This window comes from Tetrao urogallus (assembly GCF_951394365.1).
Source record: "Tetrao urogallus genome assembly, chromosome: 14".
Lineage (NCBI taxonomy): Eukaryota > Metazoa > Chordata > Aves > Galliformes > Phasianidae > Tetrao > Tetrao urogallus.
Genome location: NC_136827.1, coordinates 13,000,992 through 13,019,931, shown reverse-complemented (window position 1 = coordinate 13,019,931; position 18,940 = coordinate 13,000,992). Strand labels below are relative to the sequence as shown.

The window sequence follows — 18,940 nt, the reverse complement described above, 5'->3', positions numbered from 1 at the left end:
TGCTTAAATAATCACTACAATAAATTAAGACTTTCTGAAACAGTTAGAAAATGCAGACGTCACTTCTTACCCTGCCTTCTGCATGGGGTGCCTGTGTTCAGCCTCAGCATCACTCTGTTACAGGAGGAAAAGACAGCTGTGTAAGCTGAACTCGTCTGGGCTGAGGGAGGGGCTCCCTGAGGGAAGGGATGTAGTTCTATAGCTGATAGAGAACAGAAATGCTAAAATGGTTTTTTCTCCTAGCACTGCTTTTCAGAGAAGAGTTGATGTAAGTAGGAAGTAAGGTGGTATTCTGGCTGGGGCTCGTAGCAATGCATCCTGGCTTGTTGCTGTGATGCACTGAAATGTAGTCGGATCGCTTGCTTCAAGATGGGCTTCTGGGTGCCTCAGGTCATCTCTTATCTCCCGTGATCCTGTGTACTGGGTTCCTGTGGGACCCGAGGTGAGTCCAAGCTAGCCCTGGTACCGCGGGGGGGGGGGCCGTGGTTGTTCTTAATGCTGCAGAAGCGGCGTGGGGTGAATTGTTGCAGGAAGGCGCTTTCCTTGTTAATTGGCCGAAGTTTCAACCCTCGGAATGAAATCCTGGCGCGCCCGCCCTGAGCCCCCGAGCAGCGGCGCCCCGCCTCCCATCAATCACCACATGCTTCCCCCTTCCGCTGTCCCGATTGGCTGCGCCGTCTTCGCCCCACCTCTTTTCTTCCCGTGCCTTTTAAACGCGCCGCAGCCCGCCCCCTGCCAGGCGCTATCTCCTCCTACGCCTTGGCCGCGTCCCTTCGCGCCTCCGCGCCTTCCTATTGGCTGAGAGCGCCGTCCCTCACGGCTCGTGACGCGCGGCGCGCCGTGACGTCGCCCGCCACCCAGGAAGCTCCGCCTATTTATTCTCAACTCGGCTCTTGAGGGGAAAAACAATTTCAAGATGGCGGCGGCGCGGATAACAATGGGGACTCGGGGCTTCGGGCCGGCCCGTGCCTGAGAGCGGCGGCCGCCCGGCCGCGCCGCGCCGGGGAGGGAGCGGAGCGGGCTCCGGCCGGACCCCCGGGGGCGGCGGGCAGCGGCCGCCGGGCAGGGCTGAGCGGAGAGCGGGGGAGCGAATCGGCGCCGGGCTCGGGAGAGAAGGAGGAAGTGGGGAGGGGGGGAGCGAGGCGGGCGCCGGGCCGGGGGCGGGAGGAGGAACCGGGCCGGGGGGCCCAGGTGAGGCCGGCGGGCGGGGAAGGAGCGGCGAGGCCTCGAGGAGGGCCATGGCGAGGCCCGGCGTGCGGAGCCGGTGAGCGGCGGCCTCCCCTCGTCCCTCCGGTCCATGGTGCTGCCCTCCTGCCCCATGGCGGAGTTCGTGGTGCCGCGGCACAGCGCGGTGATGGAGCGGCTCCGCCGGCGCATCGAGCTCTGCCGGCGGCACCACAGCGCCTGCGAGTCCCGCTACCAGGCCGTGTCCCCGGAGCGCCTGGAGCTGGAGCGCCAGCAAACCTTCGCCCTGCACCAGCGCTGCCTGCAGGCCAAGGCCAAGCGGGCCGGCAAGCACCGCCAGCCGCCCCCGGCCCCACCGCCCCCCGCGCCACCTCCGCCCGCAGCGGCCGTCGCGGGGAGCGCCGAGAGGAGCGGAGCCAACGGCCTGGACGGAGAGGCGGCGAGTGGAGAGCAGCACGGCCGCGGCAGCACGCTGATCGCGGTAAGGCGCTGCCCGTGCCGCGCTTGGGGCTGTCAGGGTGTCACCTCGATAAGGGCGCGTGTCGCTGAGGGGGGAACTCTGCCAGCGTGGGCTTTGCTGCGTCTTGGAAAGAGGAGAAGGAGAGAGGCAGCGCTTGTTTGCCACCCGCTGCAGTGGGTGTGAGCGCTGTGGGAGTCCCACTCCACCCATTCCAGCCTGGCTGAGCACAGAACGCGAGTGTTTCCCTGGCCTCCTTAGCGCTGCTGGTTGTCAGGGCATGTGCACGCGGCCACGGCTGTGTGCCTATCTGGAGAGGCCGCTGCTTAACTTGCCCCGAACCCTATAAAACGTCGTGAGCCTTTAAACGTGCTGCTGGTGTGTCAGCAATGTAGGTTAGTAGGGTGACCTCGCGCAGGCTGCCCCTCCTAATGCCTGTCCTTCTCCAGGGCACCCATTGCTAAACGTTGACCTTTGTGGAAATGATGCAGTACTGCTTTGAATTTCTTCACGAGGGGATGGTGGGTTAACCCGATGCATTTTCAAGTTACTGCATAGGTAAATCCTATTTTTAAGATTGTCTGCTTGCTCAGTCACAGTGAAGAAGAGAATGTGGTTCTCTGCTGCCTTGGGCTTCACTTAGTTACAGTTTTTAAAACAGAATCATGACAGAGCTCACTGAGTGTTTGGGTATGACTGTGCATGATGTGGGATTGTGAGACACGGCACGCAGATGTCAGCTTTCATGTAGCGCTGGGCAGCACATACCTGGTTGTAGACTTTGCAGCATGAGCTGAAAACATTGCTTAGCTAACTAGATGCTGTATCGTGTGTGAACCTAGGATACTGACTGTACTGAAGACCAAAACGCTTGTGATAGTTTGAGTGCTTCAGATGGTTGTTAAAGAAGAACCTTTGAGAGTGAGAAGAAACTTTCTGCCATCCTGGCAGTGATTCTGTAGCACTTAAGCAGGCACTGCTCTTCGCTGGGCTGATCCTGAGTGTAACTTGGTGTCAGAACACAAATCTCTCAAACTCCTATTTTATTTTCCAGAGATTTGATGGGGTTTCTGTTTGTTTCCTGTTTGGGCTGTGAAGCATTCTGTGTCTGGGGCTCTATGCATATTTGTGTAGCTCACTCCACAGACCTCTTTAGTATGTCAAATCCTGTTGCTTAAAGTGCCACCATGCTCTTTCGTACTGATCCTTGAAAAGAAAGATGTCCTTGATTCGTTGGTGTTGTTTCTTTTAAATCGCTTTGGATGTGGATTTGATCTAATTAGCATCCATTATAATGAGGGCTCTCAGCAGCAGTGTGGTTTTGAAATACAGTGCACATCTGGGGAAGCCCTTCTTGTTCAGGAAGCTGCTGCCAGTGGCCAATTTACACAACAGAAGAGGGTTTTAGTGTATGAATGACTCCTCCTCGTGCTGGCCTGCTGTTTCCTTCCTTGGATACATGACTGTAAGCTTAATTGCAGCTGCTGATTCATCATCTGGTTACTAGGGTATAAAGTTAGTTAACGCTTTTGAAAAAAAAAAAAAACAAAACACCCCTCAAAAACCAGAAACTAACAAGAAACCTCCGCTGCTGGTTTTGTTCCTTTGGCACAGGAGATCTTTCTCTCAGTTGGCGTTTTACCTCTGGCTGTACCCGTGGCTGAGGAGCAGCTCTTATTGAGATCAAATGTGTCTGCCTGGGAAGCACAAGGTTACGGTTTAAAATAGTCAGTAGACTTTGGATTAACGCCAAAATTATGTTTTAGAATATCCTGAGCATCCTTTCAAAAGAATGCCATTAGGTAGTGAAACATACATTGCATCAGTGTAACCGCTGTTACGGTGTGGAGTTTCTCTTGAAGCTGCGTATGAATCTTCTCTTGGAGACCAGGAGCTGCATTCAAAGTTAATGGGGCGTTTGTTTTGATCCTTGAGAGAAAAGTGACCAGCGTAAGTGTAAAGGGCACGGGATCTCGCATCTGTGAGCTGGCAGCAGGACCTGCAGCTGCTGTGCCACGCGTGTGCCCAGAGCACAGTGCCTGTGTGCCCAGGTGCTGCCCTTGGTGGACGCAGAGTAGCCCTGGGTAGAGGGAGCACCACCCTGTCACATCCTGTATGACTTGTTCACGTGGCCAAAGCCCGAAATTACATTTCCCTCCCAGTAGTTTCTGGTGTGTGTATGCTGAGACTGAGCAGAAGCCAGGGGCAGTGCCATCCTTCGTTTTCTTACTAAGCGGTGCTATCTTGTGAGTGCACAGAAACTAAGATACGATATCAATACAGAAATTCTTACGGATGGTTTGTGTGCTCAGTAGACTTGTCCTTCATTTGAGGAACGAGATGAAAATACTGGCTTCCTATTAAAAAAGCTCTAATTTAAAGGAAAATTCAAATGTTTAAATTTTGCTTCAGGGTGGTGTTAAGGCTTGTTCAGAGCAGAAGATGCTTAGTACTTTGAGTAATGTCTCTTGTGTTGATCTTCTGTTTTTGAGAAACAGAGAAGTTGGGAAGGGACAGGAGCTGCCATCGAGCATGTTTTTTTTCCTCTTTGCCAGTTTCTGTTTTGAGAAAGTTCATTTCAATAGAGTTTAAATTCTGCCTGCTGGAAAGGTTGCCATGTATTTCTGACAGACTGTGATGTCGTGGATCCCTGAGCTGCGCACCGAGCGCTTCCTCAGCACGGACAAGGAGCGTGCTGGGGGTCTGTATGTTCATCTCCATGCTGTGCTTTGTGGTGGGGCCTTTTGGAAGGAGCTGTGCAGTGCTTCTCTTCCCACCTGAAAGCGGGGGTTGTGTAGATGCTTTGCTTTGTCTGGGACTGCTGTGGATGGCATTTCTGGAATGGGCAGAGACCTGCTCAGCCTTGGGAATGCTCTGTGTGAAGCTGAGGAGCAGAGCAGCGTTTGCTGGGGAATGGTAGAGGCTTGTAAAAGTGCTGGTTGAAGCCAGGCACCCAAGTGAAAAGTTTAAGGAAAATTTCAGGAGAATAAAGAAATGTTCTGTGATTGAAAGGAGCTGTAGTAGAAAATGAAAGGGAATAGATTGCCTGGATTATAGGGACAAACATGGTTGCATTCTCCTAAGGAAGCCCAGGCTGGTATGCTGACAACTCAGGAGACTTTGGGGTAAGCTGTGGTGGATGGGTGTTAAATTGTGAAATTATGTTTTACCACAAAAATAGCAAATTATTTCCACATTATTTATACACAACTTCAGTACAGTGTACTCTTGCCACCATTGTTTGGTTTTGCTGACAAGTCTGATAGCTTGTTGCACAACAACTCTGACAGGTTTTTCTTTGTCTCCTTTTAATGCTGTGAGGTATTGTTGTGTGTTTGAAACACTTCCCCTCGCAGATTGGTTAGATATGCAGCGCTGCTTTCTGAGCTGCAGGGATCTGGGAGGGACCTGATGTGCTGCTGCAGTCCAGGCGAGGTGGGCGATCCGGCGGCCGAAGGCTCTGCAGGGCTTTTTGATTCAGCAGAACAATTCCTGCAGCAGAAGCTGCCCCTTGTGACTAATGCAGGCTGGGCTATTTATAGCCATGCACATCCACAGCCCTTCTCCACTCCAGCAGGCAGTCACCCAAATACAAAAGACTTCTGGAATTAAAGTAACAGTCAAAATTGAAGTTAGCGCAGCACTTTCGTTCTGACAACGCGCTGGAATGCAGGAACACATTTGGTAATAAAATGCTTTCCTTGCACGGAGAGTGCAACTTTGGAAGCTGTGTGTAGATGCTCAGTAAGAAGAGAGTGCGTTGCAGGGCCAAAATGGTTTTTTTCTATCCGAAATTCATATGTATTGCAACTCCTGGTATTTGCAATGGTCTTCCAGCTTGAGAGGTGGTCATCCTTATTGCTTCTATCCTCAGCCAGGCAGGGAAGGAGAATCTGTCAGCTCAGAAGACTGTGCTGCTCCGTGGAGCTGGTGTGTGCTGCAGTATTGCTGGAGGCAAGCTGGTGTGTTCCCCTGTAGGTGAGGGTGCTGGCTTCTGGCTGGAAGGCATCTTGGAGCTGGAGTTTTATTGCACATGTAGAGTAGCACGGGATTTCTTTGAAAACGGCCAGCATTTTCTCATGCTGTTATTTTGTGACGGATCATAGATATAACTGAAGACTGAAACTCTAAGCTTAATTGAAATGAGATGTAAAGCTTTGTTGAATCCTGTAAGGAGAATTTAATATCCGAAACATGTCATCAGGGTGCCCAAAAAGCACAGCATAGAGTTAGGTCTTCAAAGTTTTATTTCTGTCATTTTTACAAGCCTTTCTTGGGGAAAAAAAGAAACACCAAAAAACCCCCCACAAATTTGCTTGCAGTTTCTATAACTATAAACTTATAAATATTTACCAACTATAAACATAATTATTTACAATATTGGAAGCCCCTTTCTTCCCTGTGTGACAGAAGAGTCCCGAAGCCATGAACTCTGCCCATGAGTTTGCTGGCAGAAAGCTGAGATCAAGTGTTAGTCCATTCCCAATTTCTTCTTGCTGGGCTTCCTTGTCAGTGAGTGGCTGGCTCTTACGAAGTCTGCCAACATGCCTTTGCAATGAGGCTGCAGTGTGGCTGGGTGTCGTGGTACATGGTGCTCAGGTTTTGTGATGAGAGCGTTTGGGATGGACAGCCCTGTGTGGGGAGGGGTGGCACCTGGCTTTGATCTGTTCCCCTGGGTCAGTGGGGAAGCCGTGGTTATGGCCTGACTGCACGTGTACTCCTGCCAAGCAAACGTACTGTACTGGTTTAAATGCCTTGGATAAATGCTTTTGGGGTAAGAGTCTTAGGCAAAGTTAAGTAGGCTCATTGCAGAGAGCTTACAAGGTTCCTCTGCTGCTGGGAGGTTGGGCAGGCTAAGAAAATGGGAATACATTTCTGTTTCTGATCTTGTGACAATGGAAAGAATTGACTCGTGTTCTAAATAAAAGTGATTGATTCTCCGAAGGAAACCATGAATAACACATCAGAAAGCGACCGTGCTTTGCAAAATCATAACAGACAAAAAAGAAATGCTAAAGAGGTTTTCTTAGTGAGTTGCAAGCTGTGCTTTATTCTTGTCAGTGTGGATTTTTTTTTCCTTTGGAGTTTTGGCAGAAGAGAACAGGTTTTTCTTGCCTTGAGAACTCTGTTGGGGCAGCTCGATATGCAGATAACTTGCTGTCTAACTTGTATCTCATGTATGCTATGTGTTGGGTTTTTTTTCCCCAAAAAAAGTCTTTAATTACACACAGACAGACAAATGAGAAGAACCAAGTTCAACATTTCTCCTTCTGTTAGGAAACCAAGAGCTGAGATAGTATATAAGAAATGGTATTTCACAAGAGAAGGGTATGTTATTTGCAGAGCAGTTGTGTGAATTTCAGGTTTTATTGCTTAGGAAGGTAAACATGAGTAAATAGAAGCTATCAGGTGTGTTAGTGATGACGCTGGAGCGGTAGCTGTTGGCACCTGCAGCTTTTGGTACCACTGTCCTTGAGTGAAGAATGGAGGTGGGACATGGAGGCTGGCTTTCTTCTGGTCAGCTGGCTGAGTAGCTGCGGTAGCGTAACCTCAGCACAGCCACAGTATCCAGGTACGTTTTGTGCTGCTTTTCCTCTTAAAAGTGAGCTAGGATTCAAGTGCAGTTGGTGAATAGCTTCTACATTTCAGGGATTAAGTAGCCTTGTTGTGAATTGGGCTGTCTTTTCTGGTGCAGATAAGAGATAAGCAGATTTTCTTCTTTCCTGTGCGTCTGCTGGCTGTTGTGTACAGGTAGGATATCTTTCAATTAATAGTACGTTTAGATGAGGTGAAGCAGACACCCCAAATTTTACCTCATAAACGAATTCCTTTGAAGTTCCTTATTTTTACAGTTTGGTTTATTGTGAAGGAATTTAGTGTGAGCTGAAAGAAGGGCTGTGTAAGAGCAACTCATGCCAAGGAGTTAAAATTGGGAATCTGGGTGTTTTGACGACTGTTAAAAGCCATGCAGATATGATAGACCCTGGGTTTTTGTGGGGGAAGAAGCCTGTGATGGACACTAAGGATCTACACCTACATCTAGACTTCAGTAAGTTTACTTTAGAAGCATAAATGATTTAATCTTGCATATATTGCAAGTGGTGCAGCACAACAGCAAAGACCTCAGCACAAATCAACTTCTAGAATACCTCTCCATCAACCTGAGTTTTGCAGCCCACAGAGGACTGTGGTCCTACCCGAGCCCTAAGCTGCCTGCAGGAGTTGCGGTTGCAGCAGTGGTTCCTCTGGGCCATGGTTCTGTTTTAATAGAGAAATTCACTTCAACCATGAGAAGAATACATTGAATGTACAAAACTAAATTAGTACTTGTATGTTATTTTTTGGAGAGTGTTTCTTCCTTAATGATTTGGAATTAAGGAGGATCCATCCCAATCTTTGATTGACTCATCATATGACCTCAGGCAAGTTACTCATCCACCTTGAGCTTCAGTTTTCCCAGTTGGAGTATTAAGTAAACAACAGGAAACTTGCCAAAAGCCAAATGTTGGGGTTGAGTTGAAGCTTCCTCACTTTCTGTTGTTTTCTGTTTTTATGAAAAATCAGATTTCCTTTATTCTCTTAAGTTAGTAATTGAAAAACATTGTTGTAAGTCTGCTACTGAAGCTGTAGATGGGATGTTGAGATCTAGTGAAGTTCCAAATGTGTCCCTCCTCTTACAAGCTCTGCTGCTCATCTCATTACTTTGCTGCTGTTTCCATGAGGCTGCGGAAAGATCCAGGTCTCCTGGAAACTGCAGTCCATCCCTCTTGTAAAAAGGAGTTGTAGGTGTTACCTATGCAAGCACGAGGCAGTGTTTGTTTCCAAAGATCAGTAAGCTGTGGACAATTAACGAGAGAGCAACCACTGTGATCCAGTCCTTCTATCCTTAAATCAAAAGAATGCTGTTGCCCAGGCAAGTGCTGTAACATTCCTGATAATTTATGCTGGCTCTACACACAACCTTTTGCTTCAGTGCCGAGATCTTGAAGTTTCCCCTGTTTGTTCTTGGATGAAACGTTTTTTCCCCAAGGGTTAGTGGACTGCATTATGGAGACTGCGTATTAAAGTAAGTGTGCTTGTTTTGAGGTTTGTTTAATGAGCCTCTTTTCTGCCATCTGAGAGAACTATTGTTCAGTGAACCACACTTGAGATGAGTGGCTTTTTGTGAGGATTCTCCTCATGTGTCCTGCTGGGACACACAAAGGCATCTTTTCCAGGTCAGGGGAAAAGGGTTCCCTCTTTAGACGTGCAGCTTTGAGCTGTCGCTGCCCTGCAGGTTTGTCTGTCTTGGTGTAGTGATCCCAGTACAGCAAAGCCCAGCTGTTTGGCAAATTTACCTAAGGGGGGAATAATTCATTGTCATCTTTGATGTGTTCATGTGTTCTGTTTTCTGATATTTTTGAGGTCACTGAAAAGGAGTTAATATTTGAAAGAACGCAGCCGGAAGAGAAGTTAAACTGGGGGACCCACACTCGGCTTTGTGGAACCGAGGTGCTGTTGCTGTACCCTCTGGTTGCTTCTAGGTGGCACTGCAAGAAAAAGAATGCATATTCACTAGCTGTAGACTGGCCAACTGTTGAGCTGGTTTGTGCTCTGAGGGTCATAGAGCAGAGAGTAGCAGGGGGGAAATGCTTCGGGAGAAAAGAGGAAAGGAATAAACTTACTCTGTGTGACAGAATTGACTGAGCTTCTAATTGCAGTTACGTATGAATGGAACTGTGGTCACTTGGTGACAAACTGGTTTTGCTTAATGCCAAAAATGTGATTGTGTACAAAAATTACATACCTGTTTATCCTCCAGTAATTAAAACCACAGCAGAAATGATCTTTTTTTTTTTTTTTTTTTCCTAAATCTTTTCATGTGAGACTGCTTTACAAAGCAGTCTTGCTGGAGAATTATACAATGTGTACATAGACCAAGTAAATACAGGTTGTTAGTCTCAATTTGAATCTTATTGTTCTTCCATGTTTTACATTTTGAACAGGAAAGATGATAATATGTTCCAATTCAAAGTCATTTCTCAACTTGTTGTCAAATATCTGGCAGTTTTCATCTTTGTTTGATTTAGTGCCTGGTTTGGAAGGTTTACTTTTCAGAGTTAAAGCCTCTCTTCCTGAATCTGCTGGAGCTTCTAACTCCAGCTCCTCATTTCTCTCTCTTTATTTATGACAATTCTGTATCATTTACAGGAGATGATTGATTTGGAAGATTTTAGCAAGGAAGTCATCTCATGTGATAATTTGTAAAAACTAAAGACCTAGCCCTTCTTTTCTCCCTAAAATGTTTTTTTTTTTCCCCCATATTCAGAGCTAGACAATGTTTTTGTAAGAAATAATCTGAGATGTGAAACTAAATAACTAAAATCTTTCTTTCTTTGTTTCTTTCTTTTTTTCAGCAGCTCCATGAGACTGTGAAAAGAAAGCTTGATAGTGCTGCTTCCCCTCAGAACGGAGACCAGCAGAATGGCTTCGGTGATGTATTTTCAGTTTCCAAGAAGCTGCGTCGTGATGACGGTCTTGGTGGAGTGAGTGGTTCTTCCAATGGAATGCCCCCTGTGTCCCCACTCCATCATCTTGACAAGAAATCTGCCAGTGGAGATACCTTGCAGCTTAATGGAAAACATCCGATGGGACTCGATGGCATCAGCAAGAAGTGTCTTCCAGATTCCAGTCTGCAACTGAATGGAGGTGGTGATGCTGATGATTCATTTCCTCTGAGTTTGAACAAAGAGCTGAAGCAGGAGCCTGTAGATGATCTTCCGTGTATGATTGCTGGAGCAGGGGGTTCTATATCTCAGAACAACTTGATGCCTGATCTTAATCTTAACGAGCAAGAATGGAAGGAGCTTATTGAGGAGCTTAATAGGTCAGTGCCCGACGAAGACATGAAGGATCTCTTTAATGAAGACTTTGAAGAGAAAAAAGATGCGGATTCTTCAAATTCAGCTGCACAGACTCCATTACCGCAAGATATTAACATAAAGACTGAATTTTCCCCTGCACCCTTTGAGCAGGAGCAGATGGGATCTCCGCAGGTTAGATCTACTTCTTCAGGTTCAGCATTCATCGGTGCTGCCTCTGTTCCTGTAAGTGCTGCGTCTCCGGTGGTCGGTAGTTCTCAGGCTATGTTTCAGCCTTCTAGTCAGTCAATGACTGAAAATGCTAATCAGCCCATGATGCAGGCATCAAACCACTCTCAGAACGTCCAGAGACCTCTCTCCAATGTGCTTTTACCTGGGAAGGGGGCAGGAAGTGCCAAAGAAATGTCCTCTGCCCATCAACTCCAGCAGATTGCTGCCAAGCAGAAGAGAGACCAGATGCTGCAGAACCAGCAGCAGGCTTCCCAAGTCCACCAAACCAATCAGATGTCTACCTGGCAGTCTGGGCCTTCTCACAGCCCACTGGCCGTTCCATATACCATGGAGAATCCCACCAGCCCTTCAGTTTACCAGCCGGACTTCAACAATCAGAAGCTCATGATGCCTAATATGGGAAATAAAAGCTCTCCGAGAGCTGGAGGCAACTACCATGTGAACATACTGGGTCATCAGCAAAACAGCATGAACCAGAACCCTGTGAATAGTCAAGGCTCAGTGCTAGACTATGGGAACACCAAACCTCTTTCACATTACAAAGCAGAATGTGAACAGGGCGTTGCAGTACCTGGTCAGAACAAGACTCCCATGTTGGCTTACATGCAGCAGCGCCAGCAGCAGCCACTGTCTCACGTGGGTGACGACCAAAATGGAATGATCCTGTTGAAACCCAAGTCTGGAAACATTACCTACCGACTGCCGCACAGTCAGGTACGTGTTCTGATCTTTGTTACTTTTGTTTAGTGACAGATTTAAGGGTTTGAAAGAGGATGTTGGGTAGGTAAGATTGGAGTATGGGTTACTTGATGGTGTTTCAGATCAGCTGCTGCGTGTTCCTGAAGAAGAAGCTGGTAGTGCACAGTGTGCTGAGGCAAGAGTCAAGCACTGCATTTTCCACTGAGGAAAGTTTTTAATATGCAATTCTAGGTCACGTTGGTAACGTGTGGTTTGCAGCTTAATACACTTCATGGGCAACAAATTATGTCGCACTTCACAGAAGGTTCTACTTACAAAGATAAATAGATGCTTTGTGAACTTCTGCCTGAAATAGCTCATAGAACTGCAGTGTTAAACAGTGTTCTAGCAGAAGATTTGCTTTCTTTACTTTCTCCTTGGTCCCTGACTTCTGTAGGAGTTGGCTCACTATAAACAGATACGCCTTCAGTTGCTGCTTTTTGGAGAGAGATGGGAGTGAGGGCTGCGTTCTTGGTTACATGGGTATTACTTGGCATTTTTCAAATCTAAGAATTTGCTACTGGTTAAGTCTGTGAGAATGGGAATGTATCTTTAATAGGTAACATTTGTCTGCTTGAAGCATAGTGCTTCAGGTTTTCTTATAAAGGAGAACTCCACGTTGTGCTTCTTTGCCTTACGAGATGTGGTAAATTGGCAATATAAAGATAACAACATATAGCTGATATTACAGATGTGCTGCAGGTAGGAATGTATATAGCAGGTGAAGGAGAACAGACTTGTAGGCACGTGCTACCGAATCCCCACGATGCACATATTGGAAGACCTGCTGTCAAAAAAGGTCCTTGTTATAAGGATTAAAACTGCAAAAGCCATCGGAGCTCCAGCTCTTGCAGTGTGATCCTTCAGTAAAGCAAAACACAAAATACACGGCGTAAAGCCCTGATTAATCTGTGGTAAAGACCACAGTGATGTAAAAATACAAATGAGATCAATAATACATGCTTCATAAGGCACAAGGAAAATTAATCTCTTTAAAAGCTAGTGGAAGTAACGATCTAATGATATTTTTGGTGACAAAAGGAGGGGAAGGGTAAAGATGATTGTGTGTGTCACATCTATCTCTTGCTGAAAAACTTGAAGGTGACCTTGTGTCTGTGCTGTCATGCTTGCATTGAAATAACAGAAATCCTAATGAATACTTCTGGACAATTTCTAAGAAGCTTGCTTACAGAACAACTTAGCACAGCATTACCTATATTTGGCTCGTAATTTCTTGCAAAACTGCAGCAAGTGAGAACCAGCAGCCCAGACCATTAGCTGAATTCTGAATGTGAAAATAAATATGTTTGCATAATTTGAAATGGGGCTGAACTGTGCTTAGAAGTGATAACAAATGTCAAATTCCAAATGGATTCTCATGGATTCACAAAGAGATCGGTATCAGGTCTTGATGGATAGCCGTTCCATCTTACTTTGACTTGATGGCTTTTCCTGAGTTCCTGTCTCCAAAACAGAACGAAAAAAGCAGACTTAAGAAAAAATGGATATGACCAGTTATCCGTAGTAGTGTTTTGTCTGTATAATATGATGAAGGCTGGATTGGTGACCAAACGTTGGGACTCTTTATTTTGGTCAGTGATGTTTCTTCCCCTTCATCTGCGAATAGTGAACTCTGATACTGAAAAAAAAAGTCAGCATTAGGAGGGGAGGTGTAAACTTCCAGAATTAAGTGTTGACAGAGGCAGGATAGAACTATATGATGAAATTTCAAAGCTGGTTGGAAAGCTGCAACCAAAGGTAACTGCAGTTGGTGCATCTGAAGTGTTGTTTGTAATGACACCATTCCTCTGGCTGAGCAGAAGCGCACAGAGCTGCGTTCCCCTTTCTGAGCTGAAGTTTGGGAAGTACTTTAAGTGAGGCTTGAGTTAAAACCTCTGTTCCTGAATCTGCTGGAGCTTCTGATGTTAACTCCAACTTCTCATTTCTGTGTGCTCATTTTGCTTATAAAAATCCTGTATCCTTTACAAGAGACAATAGAACATGTGGTCATCATTATGAAAACATCCTTCCTCATCTGTGTGACTGTACAAAGTCTTCAAGTTCTAGAGGGCTACCCTCCTTCTGTAACTCACATCATTGTTTTTATGTTCTGCAGGATCAAACCACATCTCCTAATGTTCCTCGTGTTCCCGTTTCTGTCCCGGGTGCTGGTGTTGGTGCCCAGGCTCCCAATGTCACCATGGCAGGGAACCACAGCAACCAGTCGTATCTTAGCAATCAGCAGCAAGCAGCAGTGATGAAGCAGCACCAAATGCTGATGGACCAGCAGAAACAGAGAGAGCAGCAACAAAAGCACTTGCTCATGGAGCAACAGAAGCAGCAGTTCCTAATGGAGCAGAGACAACAACATCTCTTAGTTGAGCAGGTAAGGGGGGCCAGCAGTCTTCTTTCTTCCTTTCCACTAGCGTGCTTTGGCTGACTTAAAGCTGTGTTTGAGATGTTGTAGAACTACTATAGCCTTATGAGATAGGGGATGTAAACTACAAGATGTTTTGGTATAAATCACTGTTCTGTTTTATATAAAATCATCAACAAAATGTAACATTTGGTTCCTGAGACGTTCTTTCTGTTACAAGGCACAGCTGTGAATTAAAAGAATTAAGCAGCTAGAATTTAATAGTGTGGAAATGCAAGCTGATACCTACAGGAGGAGAAGATATACCAGTGATGATATAATTCTTTGCCTTCCTTCTTTCACAAAGGAAACGAGAGCAAAATAATAAAAGGTTGGGATACCCTTGATGTTTTGGAGAGCTTTAAGTAAGGGACTCTAAGCTGGTTGAGTTCTGCCTTTCCTCTCTGTGAGTGCCATGACAGTTCACGTTTCAAATTTTAAATCATCTTTCATTTGTTTATTTGGGGAAAATAATTAGACATCTGCATCCAACTTGCATCTTATCCTGCCAAAAGAATTTAACTCTGCTATCCATCAGACTGTGCAGAAAGCTGCTTTAGTCTCTCTCAGGGAAATGGGCTCCTTGCGTGAACCTCTCTAAGTTTTAAACCTTTTGCAAGTCTTTCAGCTGGGAATTGGTCTGAAGGGCCTTACTCCTGTCATCTGTGCTTTTCTGCATTTCTGAGTAGTCCATGCAGGCATGTTCCACACATTGTCACTGGACAAACAGAACAGATCTCTGCGCTGGGTACGGAGGAAGGGAAGATGGATTTTCAGAGAAGGTTTTAGGCCCAGGGAGAATTTACAATTCAGATCTTCGTTTTGTCTTTCAGGATAACTGGTTGGGGTGGGGGGGTGTGGAATGTTATCTTTGGGGATAATAGGAGGAAAAGAGAGGTGGTAATTTATAGAAAAAACTGGGAGTTGCATATATTCCTCAATTAAAAGACAAAACAAAAAGTCATTGAAGTGGGTGACAGTTTCAGGTATCCTCCCCTCTTTGATACTGTGAGAGTTTCTTACATTTGATATTCTGCATCATTTTTATTTTTATTTTTTGCTGAGCCAGCCTTCTGCAGCTCTTGGTTCATCCTACTGCTATGGCACACTTCCCTGGCTTCTGTGGTCAGCCCCTTTCAGGTCTGACTGGTCCTGCAAGCAGCAGGTCCCTTCTGTGAAACAGCCTGCCCTCTTCATTCCTCTGCATGTCTCAACAGCTTCTCAGTTGCAGACACTTCAAAACAATGGTAGTAATGTGTACCTGCCTGCTTTTCACATTGCACTCATCTCTTCTTGAGGGGCTTAGTGCTTGTGTCTTTGTCCTAGGACTCTTGAAAGGGAATTTCTGTCCCTGCCTGTGCTCTGTGAGTGTTTTTACATAAGTGAGTACTTGTCCTTGGTATCACTCTTAATGCTCTCAGAATTTCAACCTGGTTGAAGATAGCTGTGGATGAAGGGCCAGAAATGCTGTCTGAGATTGCTTTGTGGTGTAAAAGCAGCCTTTTGGCTGTTGGTATTGTCAGAATCACACTTCGTGCATGGACTTACACACCTTCTCCCCTTCCCTCCATGGCTTTCCGTTCCCTTTAAATTTGCTAGTCTTCTAATGAATTTGTCATAAAGTACATGCAGATTGGATGCTCTTTTCAAAGAAGCAAGCTGAGTCGAAAGCATTAGTAGGGCTTCTTGCAATAAACAAGTGAATTATTGAGAAAATGCTTTGGAACAGCAGTTGTAGTACTTGTGTAGCTCCTGTTGTAACCTTGGTTTTGTAGTTTTCCACGATCTTCTAAGACACCCAGTAATTTGGGTTTGTATGTTTTTGTTTTTGAAAACTGGACCTAGAAAACATGTACATGTTTTTCCTTTTCTGTGCAACACTGGTGTTTATGACTTGTGCTTTAACTTTACACTCTTCAAATAAATTGATCTGGGGGCAAAGAGTAAAAGGTATTTGTGGGTTTTTAGGTGTTTTGGGCTTTTTCTCTTCTTATATTGGCTAGAGTATTGTACCTTCAGGATATTGCTGAAAATGGATGAACGTTCCATTGATTAAGAGACTGATACCTGTGACTTGCAGTTATTTAAAGGCTTCAGCTGAGAACGAAGGTCTGAAATTGAAGGTGACAGAAGCTCCTGTAATCACCAGCTCCATGTAAAAGCACGCGGGTGGCTTGATTTTTATCTGCACAGTCGCTCTTGGAGAAGCCTTGACTTGCTTCCTACTTACTTTGCATTGGATCTTTCCCAGGAGAAGCAGCGGCAGCAGCAGGAGCAGCAGCTGCAGCGACACCTGACCCGGCCACCTCCCCAGTACCAGGACCAGCAGCAGAACCCGTACCAGCAGCAGGTTGGGCAGTTCACAGGTGAGCACTGTGAAGTAATGGCAGAAGTACTGGGAATAAAACCAGGTGCCACTGGAGTTCCTGGGCTGGAGAGCTTAAGGTTAATTTATTGCAACATCTTCCTGTGTTACGGTGCTTTTCAACTTTTAGAGATGGGATCTGGTACATTTGAAAAAATAACAGCTTCCTCTGACCTAAACATCTAAGGCAGTGCAAGCTTCTGATTCTGTAATATTGCTGTGGCAATGGATAAAACTTGGCCTTTAGAACAATGAAAGTATTTCATTTTTATACTCTCCTTTTCCTTTACAGATGTTAAATTCTCCTTTAACTTTTGTGTTTGTAGTACTGCTCTAATATTCTCCCCTTCAGAAGGGAATGGCATCCTATGCGGTTCTTGTGGGATTTGGGTTTGTTCATAGGAGCTTGGAATGTCTTGATTGTACTGACACTGATAAATATTGGGTTTTTTTTGCCATGAAGGTGGAATGGCACCAGGAATGTGGAAGAAGTAGAGAACAGCAAAAAATTGTCTCCTTACCTGACAAATCCTTACTTACCATGGCATCAAGGAGATACTTGCTTTCTGTTATAAAGCTATAGTGTGCAAAATGTACATATCCTCTTCTTTCTGTTTCCTTGCTCTATTCCTACAGAAGTAAATGCCAAATGCAAAAGATGCAAGTAGAAATATAATACTCTCATTCTTAGTGTTTGTGATCATGCAGTAGAGCGAGGGCTGGGCGTTGTTACTTCTCTGAAAAACTTGATACCAGTGCAGATTTGTGCTAACAGTGGTCAGAAACAGACTTCAAATACTGAAATGCATTATCTTGTCTCCTGCTGCATTCCTACAGAAATGTAGTGCTGTCTCTGTTAGAAGTAGAGTATATGTTTCTATAATGAGTATCAGTGTTATTTTTCCCTTGCTTTGATGATTGTAATATTCTGCATCTTAAGTGCTGGTATGTGTTCTACCTCTTCACTGTACGACCTCCTCCTTGGCCCTGTAACTGGTTAATTAATTGTTAATCCAATGGAAAGCCAGTGTTACTCAGTATGTCTTGAATTATCTTTTAAAAAATCTGTAGCTTTTTGTTGTTTGAAAGTAGAGGAAGCTCTGTGTAGGCAGGTTTCCCTTGGTTGGCTAAATGTGGGGAGAAAGTGGATGATATATCTATACTTTACTGTGCTTGTCTGTTGGGTTTTTTTTTTTCTTGTTTTAAGTAATAGGGATGTTTCTTCTACAGGGAAGCATCACAGTCCTGCCCAATAAAGCCTAATTTTTTTAGTGTTGGTGATGCTGAACTCGTAGAAGTGGCAGTCAGACTTTTTAGGAAATTGGCATATCTGCATTTGAGATCAGACTGGACACAGTACTGCTGTCTGTGTGCTGGTTGCTGAAATTGTTTTATACAAATGTAGCTGCATTCTGGCTTATAGGGTCCACAGGCCTAGGTTGGCCGTGGTTGAACTGAGTAGTTAATGTACAAAATGTTCCTTTGTATTTCAGGATCATCTTCAGCCATGCCTGGGGTCAGTAATTTAGGACAGTCCAGCTCCAGCAGTCCACGGATGTTTCCTCAGACCCAGAACATGATTCAGATGGGACCTGGACACACTTCTGTCGCACCGCTGCAGTCTGGCTCCAGCCAGCAGGACCGGGGGGTGTCTCAGTACGCCAACATGCAGAACATTCAGCGAGGGGGGCTGTACAGCATACCGTCAGGTATGGTTCCCCAGCATGCAGCTCAGAGTGCCAATGGACAGCCACCGATGCAGAGACAAGGCAGCTTGGGCCAGGGTGCTGCTGTTCCTGCTGGCTACGGGCAGAATACCTTAGCAAACTCAAGTATTTCTCAACAGCACAATAAAGGCGCACTGAATCCAACCTTATCTAAGCCACAGATGGCAAGAGTGCCAGCTGCTATGGGGGCTCAAAATCCATCTTGGCAACACCAAGGTATCCCTAATATTAATAACCAGACACAAGGAAACGGTGGCTTAGGACCATTTTCTGCCAGCTCCTCTTTCCACATGCAGCAAACTCATCTAAAGATGGCCAACCAACAGTTTGCTCAAGGAATGCCTCAGGTAAGCCTCAGCACCAGCAGGCCCATGACCTCCATGAATGCTGCCGTGTCTGGGCAGATGCTGTCGTCGTCTTTAGGCACGCAGCAGCGGACAAACCCACCTTCACAACAGCAGGTACCCTCACAGCAGGTCTTGCCTGGCATCAACCAGACTGTTCCGGATCTGAACGCTTTCAACCAGAATCCAAATCAACAAATGCCCAACAGAGGTAATATGCACTGTAGTCAAGGGTACCCGGTGAGGACAACCAGTCAAGAGCTGCCTTTTGCCTACGGCAGCCAGTCAGGCAATAATGGACTTCAGAACTTAACTGGTGACACAGATCTGATAGACTCTTTGCTGAAAAACAGGACTTCGGAGGAGTGGATGAATGATTTGGATGAGTTGTTGGGAACTCATTAAAAGAGGGCTGGGGGTGGGGGGTTCTACTTTTTTTTAATTATTTCATGAAATATAAGCAACACTTGGACCAAAAAACCTGTGGCATTGAGGAGACTTGCAGGCATTAGAGGTAAATGGTTGGGAAAGGGACTGGAGCTGCTTCTCAGCGCCGACGCGTGGTAATGGCGCACCAAGCAGGTCTGCAGGAGTAGTGCGCTTTGCCCTGGCGTCT

General features: G+C 45.8%; 1 protein-coding gene across 1 annotated transcript; it reads left to right on the top strand.

Moving 5' to 3' along the window:
• Nucleotides 1-1,297: 1,297 nt before the first annotated feature.
• Nucleotides 1,298-18,729, top strand: MAML1 (mastermind like transcriptional coactivator 1; the record flags this gene model as incomplete). The annotated part of the gene is made up of 5 exons (XM_079542482.1): nt 1,298-1,666; nt 10,039-11,448; nt 13,589-13,858; nt 16,140-16,254; nt 17,747-18,729. 5 exons carry the CDS (start codon nt 1,298-1,300, stop codon nt 18,727-18,729), a joined length of 3,147 nt encoding a protein of 1,048 aa, XP_079398608.1.
• Between the last annotated feature and the right edge of the window lie 211 nt (nt 18,730-18,940).